The 14,023-nt window shown below is 40.8% G+C and overlaps 2 protein-coding genes across 2 annotated transcripts; both read left to right on the top strand.

Moving 5' to 3' along the window:
• The first annotated feature begins 8,992 nt into the window (after positions 1-8,992).
• LOC123748170 (uncharacterized) lies at positions 8,993-10,108 on the top strand. The gene has a single exon (XM_045730360.2). The coding sequence runs from the start codon at positions 8,993-8,995 to the stop codon at positions 10,106-10,108; it is 1,116 nt and encodes a 371-aa protein (XP_045586316.2).
• Positions 10,109-12,580: 2,472 nt separating this feature from the next.
• LOC138363338 (uncharacterized) lies at positions 12,581-13,822 on the top strand. Its single transcript, XM_069322362.1, has one exon. The coding sequence runs from the start codon at positions 12,581-12,583 to the stop codon at positions 13,820-13,822; it is 1,242 nt and encodes a 413-aa protein (XP_069178463.1).
• The last annotated feature ends 201 nt before the right edge of the window (positions 13,823-14,023 follow it).

Here is a 14,023-nt window from a genome sequence, read left to right on the forward strand (position 1 = left end):
TAAGAAGGTTAGGTAAGGTTGTGGTTTTCTATTCAGCTTTTCAAGGTAAACTCAAATATTCACAATAAATTAGTATGTCGCATATGCACTTATTCATATGCAAGATATTGACTATTATTGCAAGTGCGAGAACGGGTTGCCCACAGACAGTGATAGGCAAGTACACGAGGCAGCAAGCGACCCTGACCTCTCCTCTCTGCGTCTCCATCAAGACCCGAGAATGTTTAAGACTCACCATTTGCTGAGCCAAAGTGATACGTTGCTTAAGGGCGGTGCCCACGCGACCAGCATCTCCACGCCATCACCAAGACGTAGAAGTGACGGGAGATGTGATTACTGGTAATTACCCGCTAAACCACGATGGTCTTAATGTGACTCGTGAGGGACAGTTTGCAGAGGCTGTCTTCTGAGGAGCAGGAGGCTGACACACTTCTTACTTTAAGTGGCGGAGTTGAGCCCAGCTGGACAGTAAGTTCTGTTTGTGTGTTTTGAGTCCTCTTCCAGACCACAAGCAACGTTAATTAGTAAGATATATTGTGATTTCGAGGCTTTAGTGTCTCCGCGGCCCGGTTTTCGACTAGGCCTCCACCCCCAGGAAGCAGCCCGTGACAGCTGACTAACTCCCAGGTACCTATTTTACTGCTAGGTAACAGGGGCATAGGGTGAAAGAAACTCTGCCCATTGTTTCTCGCCGGCGCCTGGGATCGAACCCAGGACAACAGGATCACAAGTCCAGCGTGCTGTCCGCTCGGCCGACCGGCTCCCGTCAGCTACTGATAAAGATACAGCTACTTATAAAACAGCTCGTCCTCCAAAAATGGGGAGGTAAATGTAAGAGCACAAATAAGTGCAATTATGTACTATTCACAGCAGTCAGGAATTTATACTTATTTTCACTTAGTATTAAATCGTAGTCAAAAAATATAGTGAATATTTGAGTTTACCTGGAAAACTGAATAGAAAACCACGACCTCACCTAACCGTCTTAGTTTTTGAAGATAATAATTTTATTGCTTCTTAATTACAATTAGTACTTAACCTATATTGATATTATAGTTTAATAAAACAAATAAACCAAAACTAAAATATATCAATAAATTTTAAAGTAACTCAGGATATTTTCCAATTTTGTATAAAATCTCTATTGTTTAATAAAACTGAAAAAGAAATTCCTGATATTTAAAACTTGTGAATAGCAATTTGAACTTGAAAATTCATCCTAAAATTCTGAGTGTTTTAACAGAAAACGAGGAGATTAAATGGGGAGGTAAATGTAAAGTAGTGAATAAGGAGACAGATTGAGGTAAAAAAATTTCAGACACGGTTGGGCACTTCCATGCCGACTTGACCCTGTTGGGCCAGAACGTCCATTCCTCTTATTTGGGTGGTTAGGTTAGGGCACAGTCAGCGCGCTCCTGGCTGGCTGGCGGTGGTCGGGTGGTGGTCCCCCCTGGGGTCCCGGGGGGACCACCACCAATGGTGTACCTGAGGAACTGGTGCCCTATCCTAACCTGTTTTTTTGCACGATTCGTCTCGAGCTTTTAAGATGAGTCTAGGGCCTCAAGGAGGGGGTCTCTACTTATGAGAGGTACCGAGGATGAATGTACAATAGTTGGAAACCAAAAAAATGCACTGGTGAAAGGCATATAAACGTTTTTTGGAGTATTTAATGGCGCTAGTATATGTGTGCGTGTGCGTGTTTTTTTTTATGTAAATACAATATATCTGGGTTTTTTAATTCCTGCTGAGAAGTGTATCTGAAATAAAGGGTTTTGTCTTTACATTTGGTAAGGTTTCAATAATCAGGTAAAAAATAAAAATGAGAAAGACTCGAGTTATATTTTTTCATTTACTCCAGATTATTGTCCCCATTTTCTCTATATTCCGTTTCACAGAAAACATCTTCACGGGCGGTCGAGTCCCGTTTTCGTCTATGGGGAAACTCAGATAATTGACAGAAAAAAATATATGCAAGTTCCATTTTTATTTCCAAACACTGGATAGTTTAATTATTAAGATCGGGAGTTTGCTTATTATTCAGATCTGGGAAACAACAACGTATTATTATTTCATGTTTTTTTTTTCATCCAAACATATAGAAACAAGTATTTATGTTTTAATTTTAGAGGAAAGAACATTATCAAATATTTGTTTTGTTTTTGTTTTTTCATAGGAAAGAGCAAACATCAGAAAAGACATAATTCATTCATTCATTCAGTATTATAGATATTCCCCCCACCGGTAAATTAAAGACATTATTTATTTTCATCGTTAGTTCTTTTTTTATTGAACAAATAAAAAACCTACAATACACATAACTACAATATATATATATATATATATACGCACACACACACACACACACACACACACACACACACACACACACACACACACACACACACACACACACACACAACTGCATTAATGTTAAGCTAATTTTTTTTCGGGCAACACCCAAGGTTGGTTTTAATGGTCAATGGAGGCAGTCGCAGGTGGCAAATTGCTTTTTAATGCGCACGTGCCCCAAACTGGCGATCTCCCAGGGACCTTTCAAAGATAATTACCAGTACAGGTAGTTGCCAGTGACGAGCTGCCCTCTGGGGTCAATTTTAAGTAGTTATCCTCGGGGGAGGGGGAGTGGTTGTGCTCCACATCAGAACCCCAGGTATCCACAGTCTCACACTGCCTCGCCACCAACACACGGCCAGATGGTTCGCAACCTAATCAAATGCGTCCAATGCGGACAAATTTGCCACAACATTGGTAAGCCACAACATTGGTAATTTGCCACAATATTATATATATATATATATATATATATATATATATATATATATTTATTTATTTATTTATTTATTATTTACTTATTTATTATTTTTTTTCACACATAGCCATTCACCATGCCACAAGCCCAGGCTGTGCATTACCCACCAACGAACTCTGGAGCAGTGATTCGGACCCATCGCCAAACCCGCGAGTTTGGTCTCCCGACTTATTCAGCGATTGTGATGACCCAGAATCGTCGCCCTCGCCACATACTCCACAATGCTCAGGCATGCCCCCCGATTTCGACCCTCGACCGTCAAGAACACGCCGCTATAAACGTGAGTTATTACTATTATTTATTTATTTATTTATTTATTCACATTATCAACGCCGTTATTGAAAAAGAGATAGAGAGAGAGAGAGAGAGAGAGAATATATATATATATATATATATATATATATATATATATATATATATATATATATATATATATTCACGCCTCTTAAAAGAAAAGAAAAAAAAACATTTTTTTTTGTCTCCCACCAGGGCAACCATATCGACTGCTAATACAACGACAGCGGCAACAGCAGCAGCAGCAGCAGGATGCCCAGCCAACATCACCCAGCTCACCAATCAACACACGAGTCAGGTCTCCCGACATGTTCAGCCCCACGCCAGATTTTGAACAGGATTTCTCACCTAAAACACCCCCATACTTGGCGGACGATGACGATTCCGACCCCGAACCGCCACCACCAAGAACCCGCCGCTACAAACGTAAGTTATTTTTTTTTTTTTTTTAATTATTATTATTATTATTATTATTATTATTATTATTATTATTATTATTATTATTATTATTATTGCGAGTGCTAGAGAGAGAGAGAGAGAGAATCATATAGACACCTCTTAAAAGGCTATTCCTTCCAGGGCTGCCATATCGCACTCTAATTCAACAACAACAACAATGCGAGGAACAACAACAACACGCACACGCCTCGCCCAGCTCCTCGGTCCATATGCGCGTCAGATCCCCCGATTTGTTCGAAAGTTATAGCAGCGACCAGTCAACATCATCGCTTCGGCGTGGGGGGCAGCATAGGGAACGTGAGTATTTCACATTTTTTTTTTTTGTTTTTGTTTTTTGGTGTTGTTATGTGATCTCGATCGCACCACTCGCTCAAAAAAAAAAAAAAAAAAAAAAAAAAAAAACAGACGAGGGCATGCCAATATTAATGCTAATTTTTTTTTTTTTTTAAGACATCTCAATCAACAATCAACACACTCACACACAGTTATTAATACCTCTTTTTTTTTTTTGCAGACGCTGACAGTGACTCATCATCATCATCAAACCCAGCAGCCTCATCACCAGAGTCGGTCGACTCACCACCACCACCACCACCTTCCCCGTCCCCTCCCCCTCCTCGGGATATTGAAATTGTGAACATCATTCGCAATTTCAATGGGGCTTACACACGATATTCATTTAGCGTGCCAGAGCACGTGCGGGGTGATCCAGGGGCTTATTTACGAACATATCGCGCATTTTTCATTAATTTCGTCAGTGGATTGTTTACTTTAGAACATCCACATATACGCGTCTTCCCTGATTTCACATTTGGGGTGCGGAGGCTCAACGTAGAGCCCGACGATGATTTTGATCCAGTAATGCACATGCGCGGGGAAATGCGTGCCATAACTCAAGAGGAAGTAGAACAGCTTGTTAATTTGTGGGTCGAAGAGATCGACAATAAACTAGAGGAGTTGCTAGGGGAACAGGAAGGGTCGAGTGTCGGGATAGAGTCGATTTTGGGGTTTTACATAAATGTGGCCCTTATCGAACACCCAATTCGACTGGGTTCATTCGTAGATTACCCGGCCAAGTTACGGGGCAAAGGCCACGTATTCAACCCCCGAGGGGAAGCCAATATTTGCCTTATGCAGTGCATCGCCGTGCACAAATGTTTGGCCCGCGGGCTCCTTTATAACGACATCAAAACTCGGGCCAAATCTGGGCGATGGTGTCGCCGACAAGTAAGATGGAGTAATAATATAGGCACCCCAGTATCTTTTGACGACATCGCCAAAGTCGAAGATTTAAACAGGTCTTCTATATTTATTTATGTTCTGGTAAAAGGAGATAATGGTCGTCATTACATTAGTTTGGCTAGAAAAGGCCGTGGGAATTTTAAGGATGTCATATCTTTACTTATGCTGGAAGGCCAACATTTGGTCCTCATCAAGAACTTTACCAAATATGTGCGTAATATGAGGTCTCATTCGGAAAACATCCCAGCTGATTATGAATTTTGTCACAGCTGCCTCATCGCCCTCCCACCCCATCAAATGCTCGAGCATGAATCAACTTGCGAGGTCAAACAAACGTTGCATTTTCCTCCCCCTGAAAAGAAAATAGAGTTTAAACATTTCGGGCGAGCGTACGGGCCAAGCCACACTTGTTACTATGATTTCGAGTGTGCCCTGCAAAAGGATAGGCCACAGGGCATAATCGAAGCACGTCACAGGGCCATTGCATATGCGTACATAATCATAGACCGTCGCTATAATATCGTAGAAAAAGATTTCTACCTCGGGCCTAATTCTGCAACCCATTTTGTTAATAAACTATCCTCCTCGTGGGCCAGAATAACGCGAGAACAGCCATATTACCATCTGCACATGTCCAATGAGCAAATGGAAAGTTACAAGAGTCAGACCATGTGCGAGATATGCGACGAACCTTTCGGGCCCAAAATCGTCAAAAATAGACACCACGACCATTCACTGAGCGAACATAATTACTTAGCCGCCCTATGCTCTCGCTGCAATCTCCAGTGCAAAGATGGCTACAAATACTTGCACGCATTTTCACATAATGCGGCGTATGATTTAGGGGTTTTGTTAAACGAGTTAGGAAACGTGCCCAAACGCAACGTAGACATTATGTCCAAAGACGGGTGTAAATTTATGAAAGTTGACATTGACTTTCTTAGATTTATGGACAGCTTAGCCTTGCTCAATGGGTCGTTGGCCAAATTAGCCAAGGAACACATCGACAGTGGCAAACCTACGACGTTCACTCTCGCCATGTTAGATAAGGTCCCTGCTGAGGCCCATAATTTATTGTTAACTGGCAAACAGTCCTTTTGTTATGATTACGTGTCAAATTGGGATGTATTAAATGAACCGCGGCTCCCCCCCAGAGATGCATTTTTCAATACCTTGACGCAGGAAGAGCTCCCTGAAAAAGAATACAAACAAGCGTTGGAGGTATTTAAATTAGCCAAGTGCCGCAATATTGGCGAATATCTCGTCTTGTATTTAAAAGTTGATACTGGCATTTTAGCAGACATTTTCACGGTGTGGCGACGCACTATGTTAGATCTTTATAGATTAGATATTGCATATTACCTCTCTTTATCTAGTTTCGCGTGGGACGCCTTCCTGTTCAAAAGTAAGGTGGTGCTAGATCCAATATCAGACCCTAGAATGTATGACCTCATTCGAAGGAATTTAAGAGGAGGCTTCACCTCAGTTGTAAAGCAATTGTCTACCGCCGAGAACCATTACACCGGGGCGGGGTCTAGCGAGGATGGAACCCACATCCTCTATCTAGACTTCAATTCACTCTATGCTACGTGCATGAGTGAAAAGCTCCCCACTGGCGGTTTCCGTTGCCTAACTGACGCCGAACGCGATGAAATGCTATTGCAGGGTTTGAGAAATATTGACTGCGATCAAGAGCGCGGTTATTGGATTTTGTGCGACACTAAACAAGTTTCCCCCGACGTAGCTAGATACACTGACGACCTGCCATTAATTTTAGCACACGCCGACATCGTGACGGAACAACTGTCAGAATACAGTAAGTCGATCCTAGTTGCAGAAAATCGCAAGCTGCCGCGCAATAATCGAAAACTCATTGCCACCCACGAAGCACAACGCGACTATTTAATTAGTCTAGATTTCCTTCAGCTTTTAATGCGACTAGGGGTGGAAGTTTCGCGCGTGCACACTATCTTTGAATTTGAGCAGAGGGCACACCTCAAGTCCTTCGTAGATAGTAATATTCGCGAGCGCACAAACTCGACCTGTGCAATTAAGTCTAAGGCATTTAAACTTGTAAATAACGCTATATATGGCAAATCTTTAACGAATTTGGAGCGTTATGCCAATAAATACTATTTAACCACAACTCGCAAACAGTTCCTCAAACACGCTCGCAGCCCGTTTTTCAAACGAGCGACTTTGCTGAGTGAGGACCGTGTCCTTTGCACAACCCGCAAAGATTCGCTCACTATTGATACGCCCACATATCTAGGCTTTCAAATTCTTCAAATAGCTAAAAGGCGGCTATATTCCTTTTGGTACGACACGGTCAAAGCAAAATATGGTGACAAGGCAAAACTGCTCTACACCGACACTGACTCGTACATTATTCAGCTTACTTGCAGAGATGCTTTTGAAGAGCTTAATAAGGCCCCGCTCATACGCCACATTGATTTTAGCAATTTCCCCGAAGATCATTCTCTATATTCAATCGCGCGAAAAGGCAAACTGGGTCTTTTAAAGTCCGAAGTAGGGTCTAAAATTATAACCCAGCTCGTTGCCCTTAAGCCCAAAATGTACTCGCTAGTGACGCTGGATAAACAGCACATTTGCAGATGCAAGGGGATCACACGACGCCAGCAAGCTGGGCTAGAACACTCATCTTTCATAGACGCCCTTGAAACAAACACAAGTCGGAGGTTTGTGACTAGGACTATTAGAAATGTTGGCGGGCAAATGTGCACATGCGTTACTGTCAAGAGAGGCTTATCCGCGTTTGATGATAAGCGATACGTAATAAGCCCCACTGTTTCACTCGCTTATGGTCACCCCGATATTCCACACGATCCAGAGGATGAGGAGGCAGTCATTAGTGACTTAGAGATGGATGTGGACGCGCAGGAAAATGTGGAACAAAATATACGCCCTGCAGGACGGCGTCATTACTCAATTTTCAATATGTGGGCCAAGAGAGATTCATTGGCCCAAAACCTATTCCCAAACTTGCTGTGAAATATGCTCGCTCCTCTGCATTTAAAAAAAAAAAAAAAAAAAAAAAAAAAAAAACTTTGCATTCTCACATTAGTGCGTGTTATTGTTTTTATTGTTGTTATTATTTTATAATGTTATAAGGGATGTTATTATTATTATTAATATTAATATTAATATTATTATTATGCCTATAGATTTAAGCTTGTAAATATGTATATATTATGTTTTTGTTTCAATAAACAAACAAAAAAAAGTACGTATTTTTAATGTTTTCTTTGTCACGCCCTAAGCTTGTATATCTATCTATCTATCTATATAAATATATATATATATATATATATATATATATATATATTATGTTTATGTTTCTATAAAAGAAAGAAATGCATGTTTTTTTTTTTTTATATCCCCCATATATATATATATATATATATATATATATATATATATATATATATATATATATATATATATATATATATATATATAACATTCCACAGTGTGCATATTAAACAGTAGAGACTCAGCCCCCAACATGGAAAGACCTGATGAGATAATATCTCAAGCCCATGTTAACATCTTCAGGGAACCATGTCGGATGATAATAGCGGGTTATTCAAATGCAGGGAAATCATTTTTATGCAACAAACTCGTGCACAAGTACCATGAAACATTCGCTCGAATAATTATATGTGGTGGGGGATATCCCGAGTTGATGAACAATCCACGAATTAATAGAAAAATTGTTGCTCATTCCAGCATTATTGATCCTTTGGATGAGCAAATGGGTAATTCCCCAATGCTGATAATAATCGACGATCTCTTTACTGAAAGCGCAAATTCAAAAATTGTTTCTGATATTTTCACCAGGGGACGTCATCATAACATCTCTGCCATATTGATCACGCAAAATATATTTTTCCCTGGAAAATATTCTAGGAACATAAGCCTAAACGCCTCGCATTTCTTATTAGTCAAATCAAGAGATCTTTCTCAAATTGAGACTTTGGGACGTCAAATATTTGGGAAACAGGATTCAAAGAAATTTCTAGAAATATATAAAAAGGTCATAGCCAAACCCTATGGTTATTTATTTGTAGATCTGGGGTCAAGCACACCCGCCAGCATAACTTTGCGCGGGAATATTGTCGAAGAGGAACCATTTGAAATAGTTTATCAATGGTGAGCAAGAAACAGCAAATACTCGATCGAGTTTATAATGATCCTACTTCCACTGGGGGATTTGGAGGCGTGCAGAGATTATATAAAGCAGCTAAATTACTTAATTCTGACATAACACTGGCCGATGTGAAAGATTACTTAAAATCCTCAGACGCATATACGCTGCATTATTTACAACCTAAAAAATTCGCGCGTCGACGAGTTTTGAGTCCTAAACCACGGGTTTATGTGTCTGTTGATCTAGCAGAAATGGGGAAGTTGGCAGGGATGAATAATGGCATCAAATATCTGCTCGTTTGTGTGGACATATACTCCAGGTTTGCTCAAGTAGTGCCACTAACTAGTAAAGACGCGAACATTGTGTGTAGGGCACTAAAATCTATACTAGAGACACCTCACTCGCGCGGGGTGCGGAAAATTAATTCAGATCGAGGGGGCGAATTTTACAACGCGCGTGTGAAAAAGATGTTGGCCTCTAAGAAAATTGTGCTGTATAGTGTATTTTCTCAGGAAACAAAAGCATCCATAGCCGAAAGATTCATACGCACTTTGAAAACTAAGCTTTACAAGTATATGACTTCGCACAACACATTGAAATATATAGGGGTGCTGCCTGACGTTGTAAAAACATATAATGTCTCGCCACACCGAGGGTTGGGGGGCAGAACCCCCAGAGAGGCGCATGCTTTAACAAAACCAAGAGAGATTGTTAATCTATTTAACTTAATGTATAAAAACCCAGGCAAAACATCGCGGGGCATCATTCCACAGCTGAAGGTTGGCGAAACAGTACGCATTACTTTATCTGATCGCGTTTTGAAATTTAAAAAAGGTTTCAAACAGCAGAATACGCGAGAAATCTTCACAATCGCGCGAGTGGACAATAGCCAGAGGGTCCCTTTATACTATTTGAAAGATTTGAACGGTGGCAATATTGACGGAGGGTTTTATAGACAGGAACTAACCCTCACCCATTTGCCCGCCGCCTTCAATATTGAAAAGGTTTTGAGCAAGAGAGAAGTCGACGGTCAGTTGCAATATAAAGTCAGATACGAGGGTTATGATCAATCATTCGACCAATGGGTCGACGCCGATGACGTACTGAAACTATGAAGGAGCCTTTAGTTCAGAAATACTGGGATCTGATAAGACTATTAGCCGGTCTTAAGTACTCCAGCAGAAAGAAATTAATTGAAAAATTCAAAAAGCCACACATAAATTGCCTATCGGAAATATTTAAAAATCTTTTAAGAAATAAATTGCCCGTGCCTAGCGAGGTTTTAAAAAAACTGAAAAAATATAGTTCATTAATTCGTGTTGTAGCTTGCAAGAAACCTTCCACGGCAATTAAAAAAAAAATATTAACTAGCAAACGGGGTGGTAATATCCTATCTATTCTCCTTCCCATTGCCGTTAATCTGTTGTCGCGATTATTTACCAAATGAGAGAGTATTATTTAGTCCCGCGGAAAATAATGGACGAGCGAGTGCCGGCCACTTTGCCGACAGTGCCAGAGATATCGATGCCAACGCCCCCGCAACAGACAACTGAGAACGCCCAGCCCGAAAGATCTAATCCTACTGTAGCACATCTGATAAATCTGAGATTAAAAGCGATACATCACGAATATGCAAGGGCACTTTTAAAATATTTCGACGAGAGCGGGCTTGTTAAATGGGACGTTAATGGCAATATAATGAGTCCTGTGACTGGCTTGCATATAATTAATGATATTATATATGGGATGACGGTCCACAATGCTTTATTTGCCCCTACTAAACTACCTCTTGCAAAATTATTTTTTAATGTGGCTTCAATTCCTATGGATCTATTTAGAAACACTGCGGCTCACAGACAGGTTAACGATGAGGGAATTAACAGGAGACGGGGCGTAGCTGTTTCGACCTCTGACCTCCCTCCTAAGCGGATCAAGGTCGGTGGTCGCGGGGATCGGGTCGCCCCCTCGTGGTTGGCTTATTAAAAACAAATTACGGCGATTTGAGCATTTATTCATTGCCCACCTGTGACCCGGTACTGATGCCAGAATGGACACTCACATTATATACGCGACCAACGTTGCCAATGCAGATTTGTATCCTGATAACATTCCCAGCTCTTTTTCAAATCGCTTGTATAAGGAATTAAATTTGAATCCCAAGCGCGCCTATGAAATGTGTTTACAGAAATTATTGCTCCCCACATCTCATTACGTGATTATGAAAGACGATCTAGAGAGTTATGTGAGGGTTGGTTTAATATGCACCAATGTACAAATGACGGGCTTTAAACACACCTATTCGAAGTTTTTTACTGAAAAACAACATTTTGGCAGGAAGCATAAAGGAAATTAATAATGCAATTAACAATGAAATAGCCAATATATTGTCAAGCAAGGAATTGAGTTTTATAGATAAAGCTTATAAAAAGCTGTATCCAAAATATGGAACAACGTATATAAAATACGATTCAAGCCATAATCGCAATAAATTTAGTGCCGTATACAGCGACGCCATAATGTCGCAGTTCCAAAGACCAGGTGAAGAGATATATAATATGGTTTGCCGAATTTCGCTATCGTTCGGGCGTGCGATCGGGAAGGTAATAGGCACCGAGACAGGTGAGGATTATGTCATATATTTAATCAGGGGTATAAAATATGAGACAGGCAAGGAAACTGATTTATGTGTCTACCCACCACAGCCGAGAGGAATGATGGATAATTTGTGTATTTATTGCGACAAAATTATGCCTACGAGTTATGGTGATCAGTTAGTCAATATACTGGACGTTGTCTCTCTAAATGGGAGTGACGGTGGTAATAAGAAGTTATATAAACCTCTGAACACTTCAATTGTCGACAGTGTGAGCATTACAATGACCGATCAAGAAGGCAATCCTGTTTATTTCGATGCGCGAGGCTGCACGATTGCAGTTTTGCATATAAGGCCGACTTTGGGGGTTATATAATTGAGCGTTGAAGCCTATAATCTTCATTACCTCGCATCTAGTTGCAAAATGCGCGTCGATTTTACCCCGCCGTCGGTGGAGGAGTTATTAATACTCCTAACGCCCCCCGTTTCCGGGAGAGGGGGCGGTTTAGGGGACGTCCGCATTTTTAACAGTACTAGGCGTCATGTGCGAGGGGGTGGGATTTTTAGTTTCATAACTGGACTGGCGAAGCGAGCGGCACCATTCTTGATGAGAACCTTGGCCCCTGCTGCATTGAGTATGGGCCAGGATGTCGTGCAAGACATAAACAGTGGCGAACGCACATTGAAACAGTCGCTCAAACACAGAGGCCTAGAAACATTAAAACATGTTGGGAAGCAAATTGCGGGTGGGCGGGTCGTTAAGAAAAAAAAAAAAAGGAACAGAAGGATTAAGACAAAAAAAAACAAAAAACAAAGCAAAACAAGAAATTTGTTCAGGAAAATCGACGGAGGGAAATATAATGACGTGTTTGCTTAAAAATTGAATCACTCTCGAAACAACTATTGACAAGATAGCATGGCGGGGCTACAAGTACCACTGGGGAATTATGCCGCTGCGATAACTGACGCCTTTCCCAAGCCGTTCTCCGCTAGGATGGTAGAGGCCACTATAGCCTCGCGTCAAACTATTGATGTTTTGCCAGTAAATACTGGGGGCAATAAATTTAGAGATGCGTATCTTGAATTTAACATTAAAGGCGTGAATGGCCACTTTCTAGATATGTCGTCATTGGCTTTGGAACTATCGCTAGCAGTAACGGGCGAAGATGGAGCTAGTGCGATAGGGGATGCAGAAAATGTAACAATTAGTAATGGTCTATCACAGACTTTATTCAAATCTATAGTAGTGTATTTCAATGAGACTGTGGTCGAAACTAACTCTCTATTCTCATACTGGAGTTATATAAAGCTGCTGACTACTATTTCGGGGTGCGAAGCTGAGAGATATCGGAAACTAGCGCATTTCTTTAAAGGTAATGACCCCAGCAGATTTTCCAACGACTATTTTGCTGCAATGACTGAGGAAAGGGAGCAGCAAATGACTGAGATGAAAACTATGGGTGTGCACACATGCTTTAAATTATTGGCGGATGTTACTACAATTAGCGAATACGTTCTGGATAATGTGGATGTGCGCATTCGCCTAGAACTAAACCCGGATAAATGGATTATTCATAGCGAAAGGGATAATGCAAACTTTAAATACCATATTAAGATGGCGAGGTTGTGGATAGATCGCATAATGCCATACCCGGCCGGCTTAACGGCCATTAATAAGGCATTGATACAAAATAACACCCCGATAACATATACGTTTAACAAAACCCTATTAAAGACTCATATACTGGGCACAGGACAGCGGACAATTACAATGGATCAGCCCTGGGGAACTGTAGTTCCTGAGCGTTTATACATGATTATCGTAGATATGGAGGCAATGTCAGGAGGCTATACCCAGAACCCATTATATTTTGAGAATTGTCAGCTCACGAGTGTATTTATAACTCTGAATAGCACTACTTTATTTAATATTGCTTGCGCTTTTCCACACAACTGCGCAAAATTATATTATACGACGCTACAAGCTTTAGGTTTCGATAATGCCCATACGCTATCCTATGATGCATTTGTTAACGGTGGCACTATACTGGCTTTCAATTTACAGCCCGAAACTATAAAGGACGCAATGCCCCTGGAAGTGTCTGGTAACCTGAGAATTAGTCTAGAATTTAAAATGCCTGTGGTGGGAAATAAAGTCATTTTGCTTTATGGCGGCACCACTGGCATCCTGAAAATTAATGCGGAACGTAGAATAGTTTGTGATACGAGAGCGTAAAAAGCTATGAATTGTCTTGAAATTAACGAAGCGCTGAATGGGGTGTTGGGTCGGGAGGTGCAATATCTGGGATGTTATCTCGCCAATGATGCAAGAAAAATTTTGAAAAAGATCTATAACCATCCTGTGGTATTTATAATTAATACACTAGATGCAGAATCTGCAGATACAATGGGTCATTGGGTTACATTTTGTATAGCC

Source organism: Procambarus clarkii, chromosome 10 (assembly GCF_040958095.1).
Source record: "Procambarus clarkii isolate CNS0578487 chromosome 10, FALCON_Pclarkii_2.0, whole genome shotgun sequence".
Taxonomy (NCBI): Eukaryota; Metazoa; Arthropoda; class Malacostraca; order Decapoda; family Cambaridae; genus Procambarus; species Procambarus clarkii.